General features: G+C 47.6%; 1 protein-coding gene across 1 annotated transcript in view; it reads right to left on the bottom strand.

Annotated features, from left to right (window-relative positions):
* Positions 1–18,165, bottom strand: part of LOC106585470 (phosphoinositide 3-kinase regulatory subunit 4) — a 28,967-nt gene that overhangs the window by 9,241 nt on the left and 1,561 nt on the right. Inside the window, exons 2-13 of the mRNA XM_082960164.1 lie at positions 17,373–18,116; positions 17,072–17,205; positions 16,325–16,943; positions 16,074–16,208; positions 15,714–15,935; positions 14,646–14,819; positions 14,389–14,534; positions 13,533–13,736; positions 13,210–13,411; positions 11,784–11,881; positions 11,407–11,629; positions 11,040–11,205 (exon numbers count right to left, since the gene is read on the bottom strand). Coding sequence (XP_082816290.1) covers positions 11,040–11,205; positions 11,407–11,629; positions 11,784–11,881; positions 13,210–13,411; positions 13,533–13,736; positions 14,389–14,534; positions 14,646–14,819; positions 15,714–15,935; positions 16,074–16,208; positions 16,325–16,943; positions 17,072–17,205; positions 17,373–18,090 — 3,041 coding nt within the window. The 5' untranslated portion in view covers positions 18,091–18,116. The remainder of the gene's footprint in view (positions 1–11,039; positions 11,206–11,406; positions 11,630–11,783; positions 11,882–13,209; positions 13,412–13,532; positions 13,737–14,388; positions 14,535–14,645; positions 14,820–15,713; positions 15,936–16,073; positions 16,209–16,324; positions 16,944–17,071; positions 17,206–17,372; positions 18,117–18,165) is intronic.

The raw sequence follows: 18,165 nt of genomic DNA, 5'->3' as shown, positions 1-18,165 counted from the left end.
GGGTTGGAGTAGCCAGGAGGAAGGCATGGCCAGCCGTAGAGAAATGCTTATTGAAATGTTATATTATCATGGATTTATCAGTGGTGACCGTGTTACCTAGCCTCAGTGCAGTGGGCAGCTGGGAGGAGGTGCTCTTGTTCTCCATGGACTTTATAGTGTCCCAAAACTTTTTGGAGTTAGAGCTACAGGAAGCAAATTTCTGCTTGAAAATGCTAGCCTTTGCTTTCCTGACTGACTGCGTGTATTGGTTCCTGAATTCCCTGAACAGTTGCATATCACAGGGACTATTCGATGCTATTGCAGTCCGCCACAGGATGTTTTTGTGCTGGTCAAGGGCAGTCAGGTCTGGAGTGAACCAAGGGCTATATCTGTTCTTAGTTCTGCATTTTTTGAACGGGGCATGCTTATCTAAGATGGTGAGGAAATTACTTTTAAAGAATGACCAGGCATCCTCGACTGACGGGATGAGGTCAATATCCTTCCAGGATACCCAGGCCAGGTCTATTAGAAAGGCCTGCTCGCAGAAGTGTTTTAGGGAGCGTTTGACAGTGATCAGGGGTGGTCGTTTGACCGCGGACCCATAACGGATACAGGCAATGAGGCAGTGATCGCTGAGATCCTGATTGAAAACAACGGAGGTGTTTTTGGAGGGCAAGTTGGTCAGGATAACGTCTATGAGGGTGCCCATGTTTACAGATTTGGGGTTGTACCTGGTGGGTTCCTTGATGATTTGTGTTAGATTGAGGGCATCTAGCTTAAATTGTAGGACTGCCGGTGTGTTAAGCATATCCCAGTTTAGGTCACCTAACAGAACGAACTCTGGAGGCTAGATGGGGGGCGATCAATTCACAAATGGTGTCCAGGGCACAGCTGGGAGCGGAGGGGGGGTCAATAGCAGGCGGCAACAGTGAGAGACTTATTTCTGGAGAGATTAATTTTTAAAATTAGAAGTTCGAACTGTTTGGGTATATACCTGGACAGCATGACAGAACTTTGCAGCCTAACTCCTCCCCCTTTGGCAGTTCTATCTTGAGGAAAAATGTTGTAGTTGGGTATGGAAATCTCAGAATTTTTGGTGGCCTTCCTAAGCCAGGATTCAGACACGGCAAGGACATCAGGGTTGGCAGAGTGTGCTAAAGCAGTGAGTAAAACAAACTTAGGGAGGAGGCTTCTGATGTTGACATGCATGAAACCAAGGCTTTTTCGATCACAGAAGTCAACAAATGAGGGTGCCTGGGGACATGCAGGGCCTGGGTTTACCTTCACATCACCCGAGGAACAGAGGAGGAGTAGGATGAGGGTACGGCTAAAGGCTATCAAAACTGGTCGCCTAGAGCGTTGGGGACAAATAATAAAAGGATCGTATTCCTGGGCGTGGTAGAATAGATTCAGGGCATAATGTGCAGACAGGGGTATGGTGGGGTGCGGGTACAGCGGAGGTAAGCCCAGGCACTGAGTGATGATAAGAGAGGTTGTATCTCTGGACATGCAGGTTATAATGGGTGAGGTCATCGCATGTGTGGGAGGTGGGACAAAGGAGGTAACAGAGGTATGATGAGTGGAACTAGGGGCTTCATTGTAAACTAAAACAATAACTAACCTAAGCAACAGTATACAAGGCATATTGACATTTGAGAGAGACATACAGCGAGGCATAAAGTAATCACAGGTGTTGATTGGGAGAGCTAGCTAGACAACAACAGGTGAGACAACAGCTGATCAGCTAAAACAACAACAACAGGCAAAATGGCGATGACTGGACAGAGAGGGTCGGTTAACTACACACACAGCCTGAGTTCGCAGCTGGGGCCGACAGATAAATAATAAACAGAATGGAGTACCGTGATTAATGGACAGTCCAGCAGGCATCAGCTATGTAGCCAAGTGATCATAGGGTCCAGGGGACAGCGGTAGATGGAACAGGGAGGCCGCGGAGTAGTCGCTACTACGCTAGCACGCGGGCGACACGGCGCTTAAAGTTAGTAGCCCGGGGCTAGTAGCGTCTGCTCCGACGTCCGACGGAGGCCAGTTGGAGGCACAGCGGATGGAGTATTCATCGGCAGACCAGTCGTGGTGGCGCGGCGGGGCGCCGTGTTGACAAAGGATCCAAGCCAGATGGTGAAAGAGGTATTGTAGATGTAGTAATTTAGTTTGCTAGCCGGGGGATGCGCCTGGCTCATGGCTACCTGGTGCTAGCTTCAGGGCATGGGGCGTTAGCCACTATAGCCACTCGGTAGCAGCGGTGATCCGGTGCCAAGGTCCAGAGCTTATGGCAAGGATCCGGTGGAGTAGTGGGTTCTAGCCGTGTTTGGGTGGGGTTGGGGTGAACAACTGAGCAGGCCGGGAGTTGGGCCTCAGGGATAGCTTCGGTACTGGGTAACTCGGTGGGTGCTAGCTAGCTGTGAAGATCAGGAGTAATGGTTCAGGGATTACGGGAGGAATCCGGCGTTGTAGTGGAGAGACAGTCCGATACTGGTAGGCTGGTGAGTATTATCCAAGCTAAAAAAAAGGTCTGGTATCTGTGCAGAAGGTAAAGGCCGCTAGCAGTGGCTAACAATGACTAAATAGCTTGTAGCCAAATTAGCTGGTTAGCTTCTGATGGCTAGGTGGCTCTTGCTATAAGGTCTAAAAATTCTAAATAATAGCGGTTCTGTATCACATTGGGCGAGGCAGGTCACCGGAAGGTATAATTGAGTTAAAATGGAAAGAGATTGAAAATAAAAATCGAAATGTATACAAAAAAGGACAAAAAATACAAAAGAACACGAGAGGACGACCAAAACACGTCTGCACTGCTACGCCATCTTGGGAACATGTTCTTGGGAACATGATGCTGCCACCCCCGTGCTTCACGGTTGGGATGGTGTTCTTCGGCTTGCAAGCCCCTTTTTCCTCCAAACATAACGATGGTCATTATTGCCAAACAGTTCTATTTTTGTTTCATCAGACCAGAGGACATTTCTCCAAAAAGTACAATCTTTGTCCCCATGTGCAGTTGCAAACCGTAGTCTGGCTTTTTTATGGCAGTTTTGGAGCAGTGGCTTCATCCTTGCTGAGCGGCCCTTCAGGTTATGTCGATATAGTACTCGTTTTACTGTGGATATAGATACCTTTGTACCTTTTTCCTCCAGCATCTTCACAAGGCCCTTTGCTGTTGTTCTGGATTGATTTGCACTTTTCGCACCAAAGTATGTTCATCTCTAGGAGACAGAATGCGTCTCCTTCCTGAGCGGCATGATGGTGTTTATACTTGCGTACTATTGTTTGTACAGATGAATGTGGTACCTTCAGGCATTTGGAAATTGCTCCCAAGGATGAACCAGACTTGTGGAGGTCTACACATTTTTTTCTGAGGTCTTGGCTGATTTTCCCATGATGTCAAGCAAAGAGGCACTGAGTTTGAAGGTAGGCCTTGAAATACTTCCACAGGTACACCTCCAATTGACTCAAATGATGTCAATTAGCCTATCAGAAGCTTCTAAAGCCATGACATCATTTTCTGGAATTTTCCAAGCTGTTTAAAGGCACAGTCAACTTAGTGTATGTAAACTTCTGACCCACTGGAATTGTGATACATTGAATTATAAGTGAAATAATCTGTCTATAAACAATTGTTGGAAAGATTACTTGTGTCATGCACAAAGTAGATGTCCTAACCGACTTGCCAAAACTATAGTTTGTTAACAAGAAATTTATGGAGTGGTTGAAAACACACACACACAAACACACACACACACACACACACACTCACACACACACACACTCACACACACACACACACACACACACACACACACACCAATCTGAACCTACCAACTACACACACCAATCTGAACCTGCCAACTACACACACCAATCTGGACCTGCCATCAACACACACAGCCAATTGTTGGAAAGATTACAATAAACAATTAACAGATTACAATCACACAATAAACAATTGTTGGAAAGATGACTTGTGTCATGCACAAAGTAGATGTCCTAACCAACTTGCCAAAACTATAGTTTGTTAACAAGAAATGTGTGGAGTGGTTGAAAAATGAGTTTTAATGACTCCAACCTAAGTGTTCTAGGCCCTCTCCTATTCTCGCTATACACCAAGTCACTTGGCTCTGTCATATCCTCACATGGTCTCTCCTATCATTGCTATGCAGATGACACACAATTAATCTTCTCCTTTCCCCCTTCTGATAACCAGGTGGTGAATCGCATCTCTGCATGTCTGGCAGACATATCAGTGTGGATGACGGATCACCACCTCAAGCTGAACCTCGGCAAGACGGAGCTGCTCTTCCTCCCGGGGAAGGACTGCCCGTTCCATGATCTCGCCATCACGGTTGACAACTCCATTGTGTCCTCCTCCCAGAGTGCTAAGAACCTTGGCGTGACCCTGGACAACACCCTGTCGTTCTCCACTAACATCAAGGCGGTGACCCGATCCTGTAGGTTCATGCTCTACAACATTCGCAGAGTTGGACCTTGCCTCACACAGGAAGCGGCACAGGTCCTAATCCAGGCACTTGTCATCTCCCATCTGGATTACTGCAACTCGCTGTTGGCTGGGCTTCCTGCCTGTGCCATTAAACCCCTACAACTCATCCAGAACGCCGCAGCCCGTCTGGTGTTAAACCTTCCCAAGTTCTCTCACGTCACCCCGCTCCTCCGCTCTCTCCACTGGCTTCCAGTTGAAGCTCGCATCCGCTACAAGACCATGGTGCTTGCCTACGGAGCTGTGAGGGGAACGGCACCTCCGTACCTTCAGGCTCTGACCAGGCCCTACACCCAAACAAGGGCACTGCGTTCATCCACCTCTGGCCTGCTCGCCTCCATACCTCTGAGGAAGCACAGTTCCCGCTCAGCCCAGTCAAAACTGTTCGCTGCTCTGGCACCCCAATGGTGGAACAAGCTCCCTCACGACGCCAGGATAGCGGAGTCAATCACCACCTTCCGGAGACACCTGAAACCTCACCTCTTTAAGGAATACCTATCATCTACACACACACCAATCTGGACCTGCCATCAACACACACAAAAATCTGGACCTACCATCCACACACACAAATCTGAACCTACCAACTACACACACCAATCTGGACCTGCCATCAACACACACAGCCCCAAGAAAGTCAAGAAAAGTCTCAAGATCCTTCGTAAGAACACTTCTAAAATACGATCCCTTCCGCCATATGCTTCCACCCCAATGATGGTCTAAGTCTAACCCACCCCAATGATGGTTTAAGTCTAACCCACCCCAATGATGGTCTAAGTCTAACCCACCCCAATGATGGTCTAAGTCTAACCCACCCCAATGATGGTCTAAGTCTAACCCACCCCAATGATGGTCTAAGTCTAAACCACCCCAATGATGGTCTAAGCCTAACCCACCCCAATGATGGCCTAAGCCTAACCCACCGCAATGATGGTCTAAGCCTAACCCACCCCAATGATGGTCTAAGCCTAACCCACCCCAATGATGGTCTAAGCCTAACCCACCCCAATGATGGTCTAAGCCTAACCCACCCCAATGATGGTCTAAGCCTAACCCACCCCAATGATGGTCTAAGCCTAACCCACCCCAATGATGGTCTAAGCCTAACCCACCCCAATGATGGTCTAAGTCTAACCCAGAGCCACTCCTTAAAGCTGAGATCTGCATAAAGTGAAGCAGCACCACTGGTGGCCGCAGGCGGGTTTGCTATTTATTTTATTTTATTTTTTTAAATGTGGCAGAGGAGCATTCTGCATCGTGGTGAACAAAAATCCCAGTACATAATCTGCTGTTCTGTCACACGTCCAATGATGTGCAAAATATGTTTGAAGTAACGTCTTTGTTGTTGTAATACTGCGAGCGGACGTGTCAGTTTCACCGCTACAGATTCCAGCTTTAGCTAAACTGGAGCTGTTAACCAAGTAGTAACCAATAACCAACCAGTTAACTGGTTCCAGCTTTAGCTAAACTGGAGCTGATCCACTGCAGGACTGAGTTTTTCGGTTGCAGCATCATCCCAACCACACTTTGCCTGCTGAACAGCTGATGAACATTATTTTGTACTTCCATCTTCCTTTGACTATATCTGTTGTATACTGTGTTTAAGTTAGTATTGCCAATTTTAATACTTAAATGTAAATTGCCCTCACAATTCAGCATGTTGCTGCCACTTGTACTGTCTCACTCAACAAAAAAAGGGGAAGAAACCACAACTACTTGGTTAACTGGTTGGTTGTTGGTCACTACTTGGTTAACTGGTTGGTTATTGGTTAATACTTGGTTAACACTTGGTTAACTGGTTACTACTTGGTTAACTGGTTGGTTGTTGTGTACTACTTAATTAACTGGTTACTACTTGGTTAACTGGGTGGTTATTGGTCACTACTTGGTTAACTGGTTGGTTGTTGTGTACTACTTGGTTAACTGGTTGGTTATTGGTTACTACTTGGTTAACCCGTTGGTTATTGGTTACTACTTGGTTAACCCGTTGGTTATTGGTTACTACTTGGTTGTTGGTTACTACTTGGTTAACTGGTTGGTTGTTGGTTACTATTTGGTTAACTGGTTGGTTATTGGTTACCACTTGGTTAACTGGTTGTTTATTGGTTACCACTTGGTTAACTGGTTGGTTATTGGTTACTATTTGGTTAACTGGTTGGTTATTATCCAGCTGAAGAGTTCCATCAGCCACTCCTGGGCTACAATCACCTATCCGGACCCGTTTTACTGCCGATGCGGAGCCCCATCGGGCCTTCACGACTGGACCACCGACGGTATCTGCCCGAGGGAGTTATCCAACTGGCCCCTCCGTCGCAACGTAACCTGAACACCCATCTGCGGCCCGCTAATCGTTAGCTGTCATATCGGCTGCTATCTGAATAGGTCTATCGGACAATTTTCTTGGACCATTATAACTATTTTACCAATTGAACTGGTCCCCCCCACCACAAGGAACCCCACTAATCTACAGACGGAAACGCACGAGGTGGCTAAAAACAGACCTCCCTCCATCTTCTACCAGCTTGCTACCTATGGCTCGGCTAGCTGTCTAATTCTCACTGGACCCTTTGATCACTCGGCTAAGCATGCCTCTCCTTAATGTCAATATGCCTTGTCCATTGCTGTTCTGGTTAGTGTTTATTGGCTTATTTCACTGTAGAGCCTCTAGCCCTGCACATTATACCTTATCCAATCTTTCAGTTCCTCCACCTACACATGCTATGACATCTTCTGGTTTCAATGATGTTTCTAGAGACAATATCTCTCTCATCATCACTCAATGCCTAGGTTTACCTCCATTGTATTCACATCCTACCATACCTTTGTCTGTACATTATACCTTGAAGCCATTTTATCGCCCCCAGAAACATGCTCCTTTTACTCTCTATTCCGGACGTCACAGATGACCAATCCTCATAGCTTTTAGCCGTACCCTTATCCTCCTCCTCCTTTGTTCCTCTGGTGATGTAGAGGTGAATCCAGGCCCTGCAGTGCCTAGCTCCACTCCTATTCCCCAGACGCTCTCTTTTGATGACTTCTGTAACCGTAATAGCCTTGGTTTCATGCATGTTAACATTAGAAGCCTCCTCCCTAAGTTTGTTTTATTCACTGCTTTAGCACATTCTGCCAACCCGGATGTCCTAGCCGTGTCTGAATTCTGGCTTAGGAAGTCCACCAATTTTCATCCCTAACGACAACATTTTCAGACAAGATAGAACGGCCAAAGGGGGCGGTGTTGCAATCTACTGCAAAGATAGCCTGCAGAGTTCTGTCCTACTATCCAGGTCTGTACCCAAACAATTTGAACTTCTACTTTTAAAAATCCATCTCTCTAAAAACAAGTCTCTCACAGTTGCCGCCTGCTATAGACCACCCTCGGCCCCCAGCTGTGCTCTGGACACCATATGTGAACTGATTGCACCCCATCTATTTTCAGAGCTCGTGCTGCTAGGTGACCTAAACTGGGACATGCTTAACACCCCAGCCATCCTACAATCCAAGCTTGATGCCCTCAAGCTCACACAAATTATTAATGAACCCACCAGGTACCACCCCAAAGCCGTAAATACGGGCACCCTCATAGATATCATCCTAACCAACTTGCCCTCTAAATACACCTCTGCTGTTTTCAACCAAGATCTCAGCGATCACTGCCTCATTGCCTGCATCCATAACGGGTCAGCGGTCAAATGACCTCCACTCATCACTGTCAAGCGCTCCCTGAACCATTTCAGCGAGCAAGCCTTTCTAAACGACCTGGCCCGGGTGTCCTGGAAGGATATTGACCTCATCCCGTCAGTAGAGGATGCCTGGTTATTTTTTTTAAATGCCTTCCTCTCCATCTTAAATAAGCATGCCCCATTCAAGAAATGTAGAACCGGGAACAGATATAGCCCTGGGTTCTCTCCAGACCTGACTGCCCTTAACCAACACAAAAACATCCTGTGGCGTTCTGCATTAGCATCGAACAGCCCCCGTGATATGCAACTTTTTAGGGAAGTTAGAAACCAATATACACAGGCAGTTAGAAATGCCAAGGCTAGCTTTTTCAAGCAGAAATTTGCTTCCTGCAACAAAAACTTAAAAAAGTTCTGGGACACTGTAAAGTCCATAGAGAATAAGAACACCTCCTCCCAGCTGCCCACTGCACTGAGGACATGAAACTCTATCACCACCGATAAACCTACTATAATTGAGAATTTCAATAAGCATTTTTCTACGGCTGGCCATGCTTTCCACCTGGCTACCCTTACTCCGGTCAACAGCACTGCACCCCCCACAGCTACTCGCCCAAGCCTTCCCCATTTCTCCTTCTCCCAAATCCATTCAGCTAATGTTCTGAAAGAGCTGCAAAATCTGGACCCCTACAAATCAGCCGGGATAGACAATCTGGAACCTTTCTTTCTAAAATTATCTGCCAAAATTGTTGCAACCCCTATTACTAGCCTGTTCAACCTCTCTTTCGTGTCGTCTGAGATTCCCAAAAATTGGAAAGCAGCTGCTGTCATCCCCCTCTTCAAAGGAGGGGACACTCTTGACCCAAATTGCTACAGACCTATATCCATCCTACCCTGCCTTTCTAAGGTCTTCGAAAGCCAAGTCAACAAACAGATTACTGACCATTTCGAATCCCACCGCACCTTCTCCGCTATGCAATCTGGTTTCAGAGCTGGTCATGGGTGCACCTCAGCCACACTCAAGGTCCTAAACGATATCGTAACCGCCATCGATAAGAAACATTTACATTTTAGTCATTTAGCAGACGCTCTTATCCAGTGCGACTTACCGTAGTGAATATATACATTTCATTTCATGCATTTTTTTTTTGTACTGGCCCCCCGTGGGAATCAAACCCACAACCCTGGCGTTGCACACACCATGCTGGCGTTGCAAACACCATGCTCTACCAACTGAGCCACAGGGAAGGCTATACTGTGCTGCCATACTCATTGACCTGGCCAAAGCCTTCGACTGTCAATCACCACATCCTCATCGGCAGACTTAATAGCCTTGGTTTCTCAAATGATTGCCTCGCCTGGCTCACCAACTACTTCTCTGATAGAGTTCAGTGTGTCAAATCGGAGGGCCTGTTGTCCGGACCTCTGGCAGTGTCTATGGGGGTGCCACAGGGTTCAATTCTTGGGCCAACTCTTTTCTCTGTATACATCAATGATGTCGCTCTTGCTGCTGGTGAGTCTCTGATCCACCTCTACGCAGACGACACCATTCTGTATACTTCTGGCCCTTCTTTGGACACTGTGTTAACTACCCTCCAGACGAGCTTCAATGCCATACAACTCTCCTTCCGTGGCCTCCAACTGCTCTTAAATACAAGTAAAACTAAATGCATGCTCTTCAACCGATCGCTGCCTGCACCTGCCCGCCTGTCCAGCATCACTACTGTGGACGGTTCTGACTTAGAATATGTGGACAACTACAAATACCTAGGTGTCTGGTTAGACTGTAAACTCTCCTTACAGACTCACATCAAACATCTCCAATCCAAAGTTAAATCTAGAATTGGCTTCCTATTTCGCAACAAAGAATCCTTCACTCATGCTGCCAAACATATCCTCATAAAACTGACCATCCTACCGATCCTCAACTTCGGCGATGTCATTTACAAAATAGCCTCCAATACCCTACTCAATAAACAGGATGCAGTCTATCACAGTGCCATCCGTTTTGTCACCAAAGCCCCATATACTACCCACCACTGCGACTTGTATGCTCTCGTTGGCTGGCCCTCGCTTCATACTCGTCGCCAAACCCACTGGCTCCAGGTCATCTACAAGACCCTGCTAGGTAAAGTCCCCCCTTATCTCCGCTCACTGGTCACCATAGCAGCACCCACCTGTAGCACGCGCTCCAGCAGGTATATCTCTCTGGTCACCCCCAAAGCCAATTCCTCCTTTGGCCGTCTCTCCTTCCAGTTCTCTGCTGCCAATGACTGGAACGAACTACAAAAATCTTTGAAACTGGAAACACTTATCTCCCTCACTAGCTTTAAGCACCAGCTGTCAGAGCAGCTCACATATTACTGCACCTGTACATAGCCCATCTATAATTTAGCCCAAACAACTACCTCTTCCCCTACTGTATTTATTTATTTATTTATTAATTTATTTTGCTCCTTTGCACCCCATTATTTCTATTTCTATTTTGCACTTTCTTCTACTACAAATCTACCATTCCAGTGTTTTACTTGCTATATTGTATTTACTTTGCCACCATGGCCTTTTTGCCTTTACCTCCCTTATCTCACCTCATTTTCTCACATTGTATATAGACTTATTTTTCTACTGTATTATTAACTGTACGTTTGTTTTACTCCATGTGTAACTCTGTGTTGTTGTATGTTGTCGAACTGCTTTGCTTTATCTTGGCCAGGTCGCAATTGTAAATGAGAACTTGTTCTCAACTTGCCTACCTGGTTAAATAAAGGTGAAATAAATAAATAAATAATTAGGTTACTACTTGGTTAACTGGTTGGTTATTGGTTACTACTTGGTTAACTGGTTGGTTATTGGTTACTATTTGGTTGGCGTACCTGGTGGTGGTGGTTTTTCCCTCCATCTTCTGGCTGTCCCAGACCTTGACGGTGCCATCGTTGGAGGCCGTGGCGAAGATGGAGTGCTCGTCTGACACACGGATACGGTTGACAGCAGACTTGTGCTCATGGAGGTGGGCCACTAGAAGACCCTTAGGGTGCCACCCTGCAGAACAAAACCACAACACAATGTGGATGTGGAGGGGCCCTGACTAACCCTACTGCTTGTTGACATTTCTGCTGTGCTTAGTCCAAATTGGCAAGAAACACACCTCTAGTGGTATATTCAATAATATAATGACCAAAAAATAAGCCCTTGTGGAGTCATTATGGACTAACCTTTGCTGTCCAAGTGGCACTACTTTACCTGGCGGAGGCGGACGGCTCTCCCATTCAGCGCTCTCCATCATCTGCTTGGCCATGCGCTCTGCGCTGCACTGCTCCCTCTTCTGCTGCACCAGATGTTGAAGCTCCGCCTTGCACGTGTTGAGACGACGCTGGTAGGTGGAGACTGCGCCTGCAGACTGCCCCACAGGGACACCAGGGGAGGCTGTGGTCTTCCTGGTCTGAGTCCCTGCCCCTTCAGGCACCTGGTGGAGTACAGAGATAGAAGGTAGACTACCAGACTGGACCAGGCTATAAAATAAATCAATTAGTATATCAATCAATCAATCATTCAACCCTCGCCCCCCCCCCCCCCCCCCCGTATTCTTAGCAGACATCATAGGTTAACCCGTTATGTACCGTGGGGGGCTGTGGTGCCGTAGCCGCTGACTCCTGAGAGCCAAACATGCTCTTCCACTCTTCATTCATGTTGGAGTCCTGTTTGGTGTGTTTCCGGGCTGAAGAGAGAAAGAGAAACAGAAAAAGCTAAGAAACACCAGTTAAGAAGCATTCAGCACTGGAGGTCAAAAGCTTGACTGATGGATTGAATAGCCATTAAGTTGAAGGGGGCTCCCTATTTTCAGCTATTCCAATAAGCCATGGAGAAGGCACTACGGCTTCAAATATCTAATGAAAATACTAACGGGAGACGGCAGGCGTTAAAAGGAGTTGAAGGCCAATGCAGATACAACAGGTTTTAAGACCACCAGACTACATGAAGCAGTTGGGAGATGGGAGAGATGCTAATCACAGGACATGTTAGAGTGAGTAGTTAAATTAGTCACCAGCAGCAGTCCAACACTCCAAAAGGACAGTTCCATGCGATTGAAACATACCAGCTGCAACACACAGTCACTTTTAGCCCACGGTAAATTGTGTCAGACAAGCTACTAACAGTGCCTATGAAAAAAACACTCCAAAACGCCAAACAGGTTAGATGTTAATATACTGTATCTGTTATCCTATAGCGTAGATGCACAACACAATCTTTCAGTGTGTCCTTGAATAAATACTTTCTATTGAATACCATGGAGTCTAGACCCATATGGGATTTAACTGGTATAGTGTTACTTAGACTAAGGGCCTTAGATCCATTGTTTACACTACTGCCAGAGAGCACACATGTCTTTTTAACAAAATGTGATGCCCCTAGAGGGAGTCTGCCTGGTATGTTAACAAAACTCAAGGCCAGTCGGACATTTTATTTGACTACAAGGAAAAGGAGATGTATGTGTGCTGCTGCAGGAATAGCCAAATAAAGGTTTGACTGAACTGAACACTAACATGTACTGCTCTGTCGTGTGTAGACAGCCACAGAGGTAATGTGAAAATGTGAAAACTCTGCTTGTCCTGATGCAGTTTAACCCATCTAGTGAATTAAATGTAATGAGGTGATGTGGGTAATCTGGGGGATATTATGTCTGGATGGGATTATTTGTTATGCACATCACTACAGGCTAAACCACACCAGCACTATACCAGATGCTGTGGCGATGAAGTCTGCAAACAGATAAATGACAGGTCATTGATATCAAACATGGTGAAAATATATAAACTATAATATCAACCTATCCAATCTTTTCAGTGTCTACACACAAATGTTTTAAGGCTAAGGGTCAACTTGGCTGTGTTTACACAGGCAGCCCATTTCCAATTTTATTTCTTCAATAATTGGGCAAAAGATCAGAATTGGGCTGTCTGTGTAAATGCAGCCTTTGGGTTTGTGTACCCCTCTCTGCTATTACAGGGGTGTACTTTGACCACCAGGTGTCAGTGGCGTCCCTACCTCTCTTGTCCTCGGCCTCCTGTTTAGGTTTGACCAGGTCCACCTGGCGTCCCATGATGCCCAGCGTGGCCAGGTCAATGACCCCGCTCTGGACTGCCTCCCCCAGGTGGCTCTGGTCTCCCATGTTGGCCTTGGCCTTGTTGGACTTGAGCATGAAGTCCTTCAGTGCTAGCAGCTTGTCCTCTTCAGCCTCCGTCATCCCCTAGAATAAACAATTATCACTATCGTTGTGATCATCATCATCATCACACAACTAATGGTCAAACGTTGTGCATTATGGCCCCCATCCATGTAATGTCGAGACATCACCCCCACCCTCTGACCTGAGAGAGCAGTTTCTTAAGCAGCTGGGCGATGGCGGGGTCCTCCGGAATGGGGCATTCTGGGAGTGAGCCGCTGCGCTTCTTCTGCCGCAGCAGCAGGTGGCGGAAGAGGCTGGCGATGTCTTTGGAGCGCAGGGAGTAGTCGAAGATGGAGCGGCTCACTGGCTCCTTCAGCACACTCAGCAGTACTATCTCTTTATCAATCTGAGAGGAAACACAGCCTCATTTAACATAGCACAGTACAGCATACCATAGCATATCACACCATAACATAGCACAGTACACCGTAACCTAGCACACCATAACATAGCACAGCAGACCATAACCTAGCACCTCATAACATAGCGAAGTACAGCACACCATAACATAGCATAGCACACCATAACATAGCACAGCAGACTATAACCTAGCATAGCACACTATAACATAGCACAGTACAGCACACCATAACACCTCATAGCATAGCGAAGTACAGCACGCCATAACATAGAACAGTACACCATAACATAGCATAGCACACCATAACATAGCACAGCAGACTATAACCTAGCATAGCACAGCACACCATAACATAGCACAGCAGACTATAACCTAGCATAGCACAGCACACCATAACATAGCACAGTACAGCACACCATAACACCTCATAACATAGCGCACAGTACAGCACGCCATACCGCATAGCACAGTCTCACCCATAACATAGCGTAGCACAGTACAGCACACCATAACCTAGCATAGCAAAGTACAGCACACCATAGAATAGCACCACATAACATAATTTAATAAGAGTCTGGGAGATTCTTTCAATGTGTTACATGTGAAGATGGTAAGTGAGTGTGTGTGGAAGTCTTACCTGTATGATGGGCTGGGTGATGAAGGGGTTGAGGTGAGGCATCAGTTTGCAGTAGACGTCTGCTATGTTGAGATGCTGGGCCACCACGGTGATGAAGCCCACCGCCCCGTAGCGGATCCATAGGTTGGGGTGGCACAGGAATGGGGCTTTCAAAATAAGGGGGAAAAGTTCATCACAAAAAGTGCCTTTTTTACATAGTATAGTAACAACACTATCCTTCCCCTGCCGTCTCTAAGCTCCTCTCTACCCCATCTCACCGATATCACTGACAAACTCGTAGATGTGTGGTTTCTGCAGCAGGCCCAGCTGGCACATGCAGGTGAGAGAGTTGAGGGCCTTGTAGATGACAAACTCCTCCGCGTCACTCAGACCCTGCTGCAGGAGGGGCTTCAGGATGGATGAGCTCTGCCAGCCCACGTACGCCGCCACACCTGGAGGAAATGGAGAGAGAGGGAGAGATGGAAAGAGAGGGAGAGATGGAAAGAGGGAGAGATGGAAAGAGGGAGAGAGAGAGAAATGGAAAGAGAGAAAGAGAGAGATGGAAAGAGAGAAAGAGAGAGAGATGGAAAGAGAGAGATGGAAAGAGAGAGATGGAAAGAGAGAGAGATGGAAAGAGAGAGAGATGGAAAGAGAGAAAGAGAGAGAGATGGAAAGAGAGAGATGGACAAGAGAGAGAGATGGAAAGAGAGAGAGAGAGAGATGGAAAGAGGGAGAGATGGAAAGAGGGAGAGATGGAAAGAGGGAGAGAGAGAGAGAGATGGAAAGCGAGAAAGATGGAAAGCGAGAAAGAGAGAGATGGAAAGAGAGGGAGAGAGAGAGAGATGGAAAGCGAGAGATAGAAAGAGAGGGAGAGAGAGATGGAAAGAGAGGGAGAGAGAGAGAGATGGAAAGAGGGAGAGAGAGAGAGATGGAAAGAGGGAGAGAGAGAGAGATGGAAAGAGGGAGAGAGAGAGATGGAAAGAGGGAGAGAGAGAGATGGAAAGAGGGAGAGAGAGAGATGGAAAGAGGGAGATGGAAAGAGGGAGATGGAAAGAGGGAGAGAGAGAGATGGAAAGAGGGAGAGTGAGATGGAAAGAGAGGGAGAGAGAGAGATGAAAGAGGGAGAGTAAAAGAGAAAATTAAAAGACAGAGACCAAAAGGAAGGGGGGAGGAGGGAGAGGCAGGGAGCAGAGTGGAAAGCGAAAGACGGGCCATTGAAGAGAAAATATATTCTAGGATCTCTGTATCTCAGAGACTTCCTGCGTGTACACATCCACCTTGGCCATTAGCATATTTCGAGTGACTAAGTGTGGGCACCGTGTCTGTGGCACAGTCCTGCCCCTTACCCACGATGCTGTCGAAGAAGGCTCCCCGAAGGTGCCAGTCATTCTTGTCATTCAGGAAAGTGATCATGTGGGACAGGAGCACGTCGTTGGCCTTCTGCCGGCCGAAGAACACACAGAGCCGCGTGATGCCGTTCTCCATCAAAGACTGCTTGACGATGTTCTCCGAGTCGCTCAGTAACGTAACCACCTTCTGCTGCACCATCTCATGAAGCGCCTGCAGCTCTGTCAGGAGGAACAGGAAGTCAGAACAGAATATAATTTTCCAAAGGGAGCGTCAGGTGCGGCATTCAGTATCCCTGTTTCGGGGATAAACCTCTACCTCCGGTCTGATATTTGAGAGCGAGGAGGCCTTAAAATTACCAGAGTCGTAGTTCTCGTTGGGGTGGAGGATCTCCTCTGTGTCCTCCCCATTCATGTCGTGCTCCATATTCAGGTTATTCTCCTGAACGAGCTCTAAAAAACGCAAAGCTGTCTCAGCCAGGTGGGCTATGTTCTCTGAGAAAAGGAGAGATGTCGAATGGATAGGTATTACAAACAACATAAATACTGTCAACCTTTGGACAAGTGTGTAATCATATTTAGAGCGACCCGTCATTGTCAACCCAACTGACCTGCGTATGCCAGCCTGACGATGGTGGCGTCGTCCTGCGCCAGGTGGGCGATGCCCGGCAGGATGTACTCTGGGTAGATGTTGACATCGTTACGGGGAACCTCCTTCACCAGTGCCAGCACCTTGGCTAGGGTGCGCACGGCCTGAGCCCTAACCCGTGGCGCCAGGTCGCTGCAGAAGTGCAGCAGGTATGGTGTGATGCGGTCCAGCAGCGTCTCCACCCTGAGGCGGCCCGCCAGGTGCAGCACCAGCTCCAGAGCCGCCAGCTTGGAGTCGCAGGAACGCAGCGTCTGGAGGCAGGAGGTGATGACAGACACCAACACCACCAGACCCTGCTCCTCCTTGGCCGACACCACACTCGACTCCTGGTCCCCCTTCTCAGGCTTCTCCGTCGACCCGCCTGGCCCTCCCCCACGGAGGTTATGGAGGATGTTATCCAGGTCCTTGCGGATGACCAGCACACGCTCGTCTGCCGACTGGAAGGTCTCCTTGGCAAACTGGGCCATGTAGGGCTGCAGAAAGGTGTAGAAGATGTCTGGGAAGGCGTTACCTCTCTGCTGCTTCAGGTAATCCTCCGCAGTCAGACGCTTCTCCGGCTCCCGCTGCACCATCTGGGCCACCTAGGAGGCGAAAAGAGGGTTTTGGTGGTTACCAGGAGACTGCGGTACACTTAAGAATTGGTGCTCAGGATGAATTTAGTATTTCACAAGAACATCTTCACGTCAAGATAAAACATATAGACTATTACTAGTTCTCTGATGTAATGGTCTTCTATTTTCATGAGAACATGCTCTGTCTGGAAGTGTCCTTTGCGATACGCCAGAAGTTGGGAGAGATCAAACAGTGGTACTCCCTCTGTGAAGAGTTCTGCGATCACACAACCTAAAATACACATGAAATAACAGCCAGGGAAGGGGAATGTACATTAGATGTTTAAACACTCTCAATGTCGATAATTCAACTACTAGTAAATTGGACGAGTCCATGGCATCCACTTATCTCTCTCTATTGCGCCTAAACATAAAAAATGTTTCAGCTATGAAAGTTACCTGCTGAGAAGATATCCATTGCCTGTTTGAGCTCTCCCCTGCTCCTCTGGCTGTTGCTGGTGAGGTCCACCAGAGGGGTATTCTGGTCGCTCTCTGTGGTGAACATACTCCCATCCACAAACCTCTCGGGCGCGATGTAACATGTCCTCCGTCGAGACGTGTCAAAGAAGTAATTAAAGTCAGCTGGGTTGTCCTCAGGCAGATAGGTGGGCTTGAAGCTGGCAAAGTCTGTGAGCAGCACCCAGTTCCAGCTGGTCACCATCACGTTTTCTGTCTTAATGTCACCGTGGCGCACGCCCGATTTGTGCGCCTGGTCTACGGCGGTGAGGATCTGGAAGGCTAGCCAGCGCTTCTCCACATTGTTGAGGAAGGGTCGCGTGCTGATGCGATCATACAAGTTGTCCCGGACGTACTGGCGGAAGAGAATGGCTGCTTTCTCAGTGAGGGAGGCCTTCTGGAAGGGCAGGCAGTTCTGGCACGAGTGTAGTCTGATCTTTAGCTCCTCCAGCTCCTGCTTGTAGCTGGTGAGAGGTAGAGATGGGTCCTGGATGGCAAACACCTTCACCACCACCAGGCCTTCCCTGTGCTTGGCGCGGGCCACCTTAAAGAAGCGCGTGCTGCCCAGGCTCTTGTCGTACTCGTGATCATTGATGTCAGAGAAGTAGCTGTCGACAGATAGGATCTGGGCAGGAGCGATCCCTGCCAGCTGATTCCCCATGGTTCTGCTTCACTCTGACCAGGGTCCTGGGTTGACATAGACATGAACAATCAAACACTTGCCAAAAATAAGAAA

This window comes from Salmo salar, chromosome 02 (assembly GCF_965601325.2).
Source record: "Salmo salar chromosome 02, fSalSal1, whole genome shotgun sequence".
Taxonomy (NCBI): domain Eukaryota; kingdom Metazoa; phylum Chordata; class Actinopteri; order Salmoniformes; family Salmonidae; genus Salmo; species Salmo salar.
The sequence above is the reverse complement of the archived record's forward strand: the minus strand, read 5'-3'. Positions and strand labels throughout refer to the sequence as shown.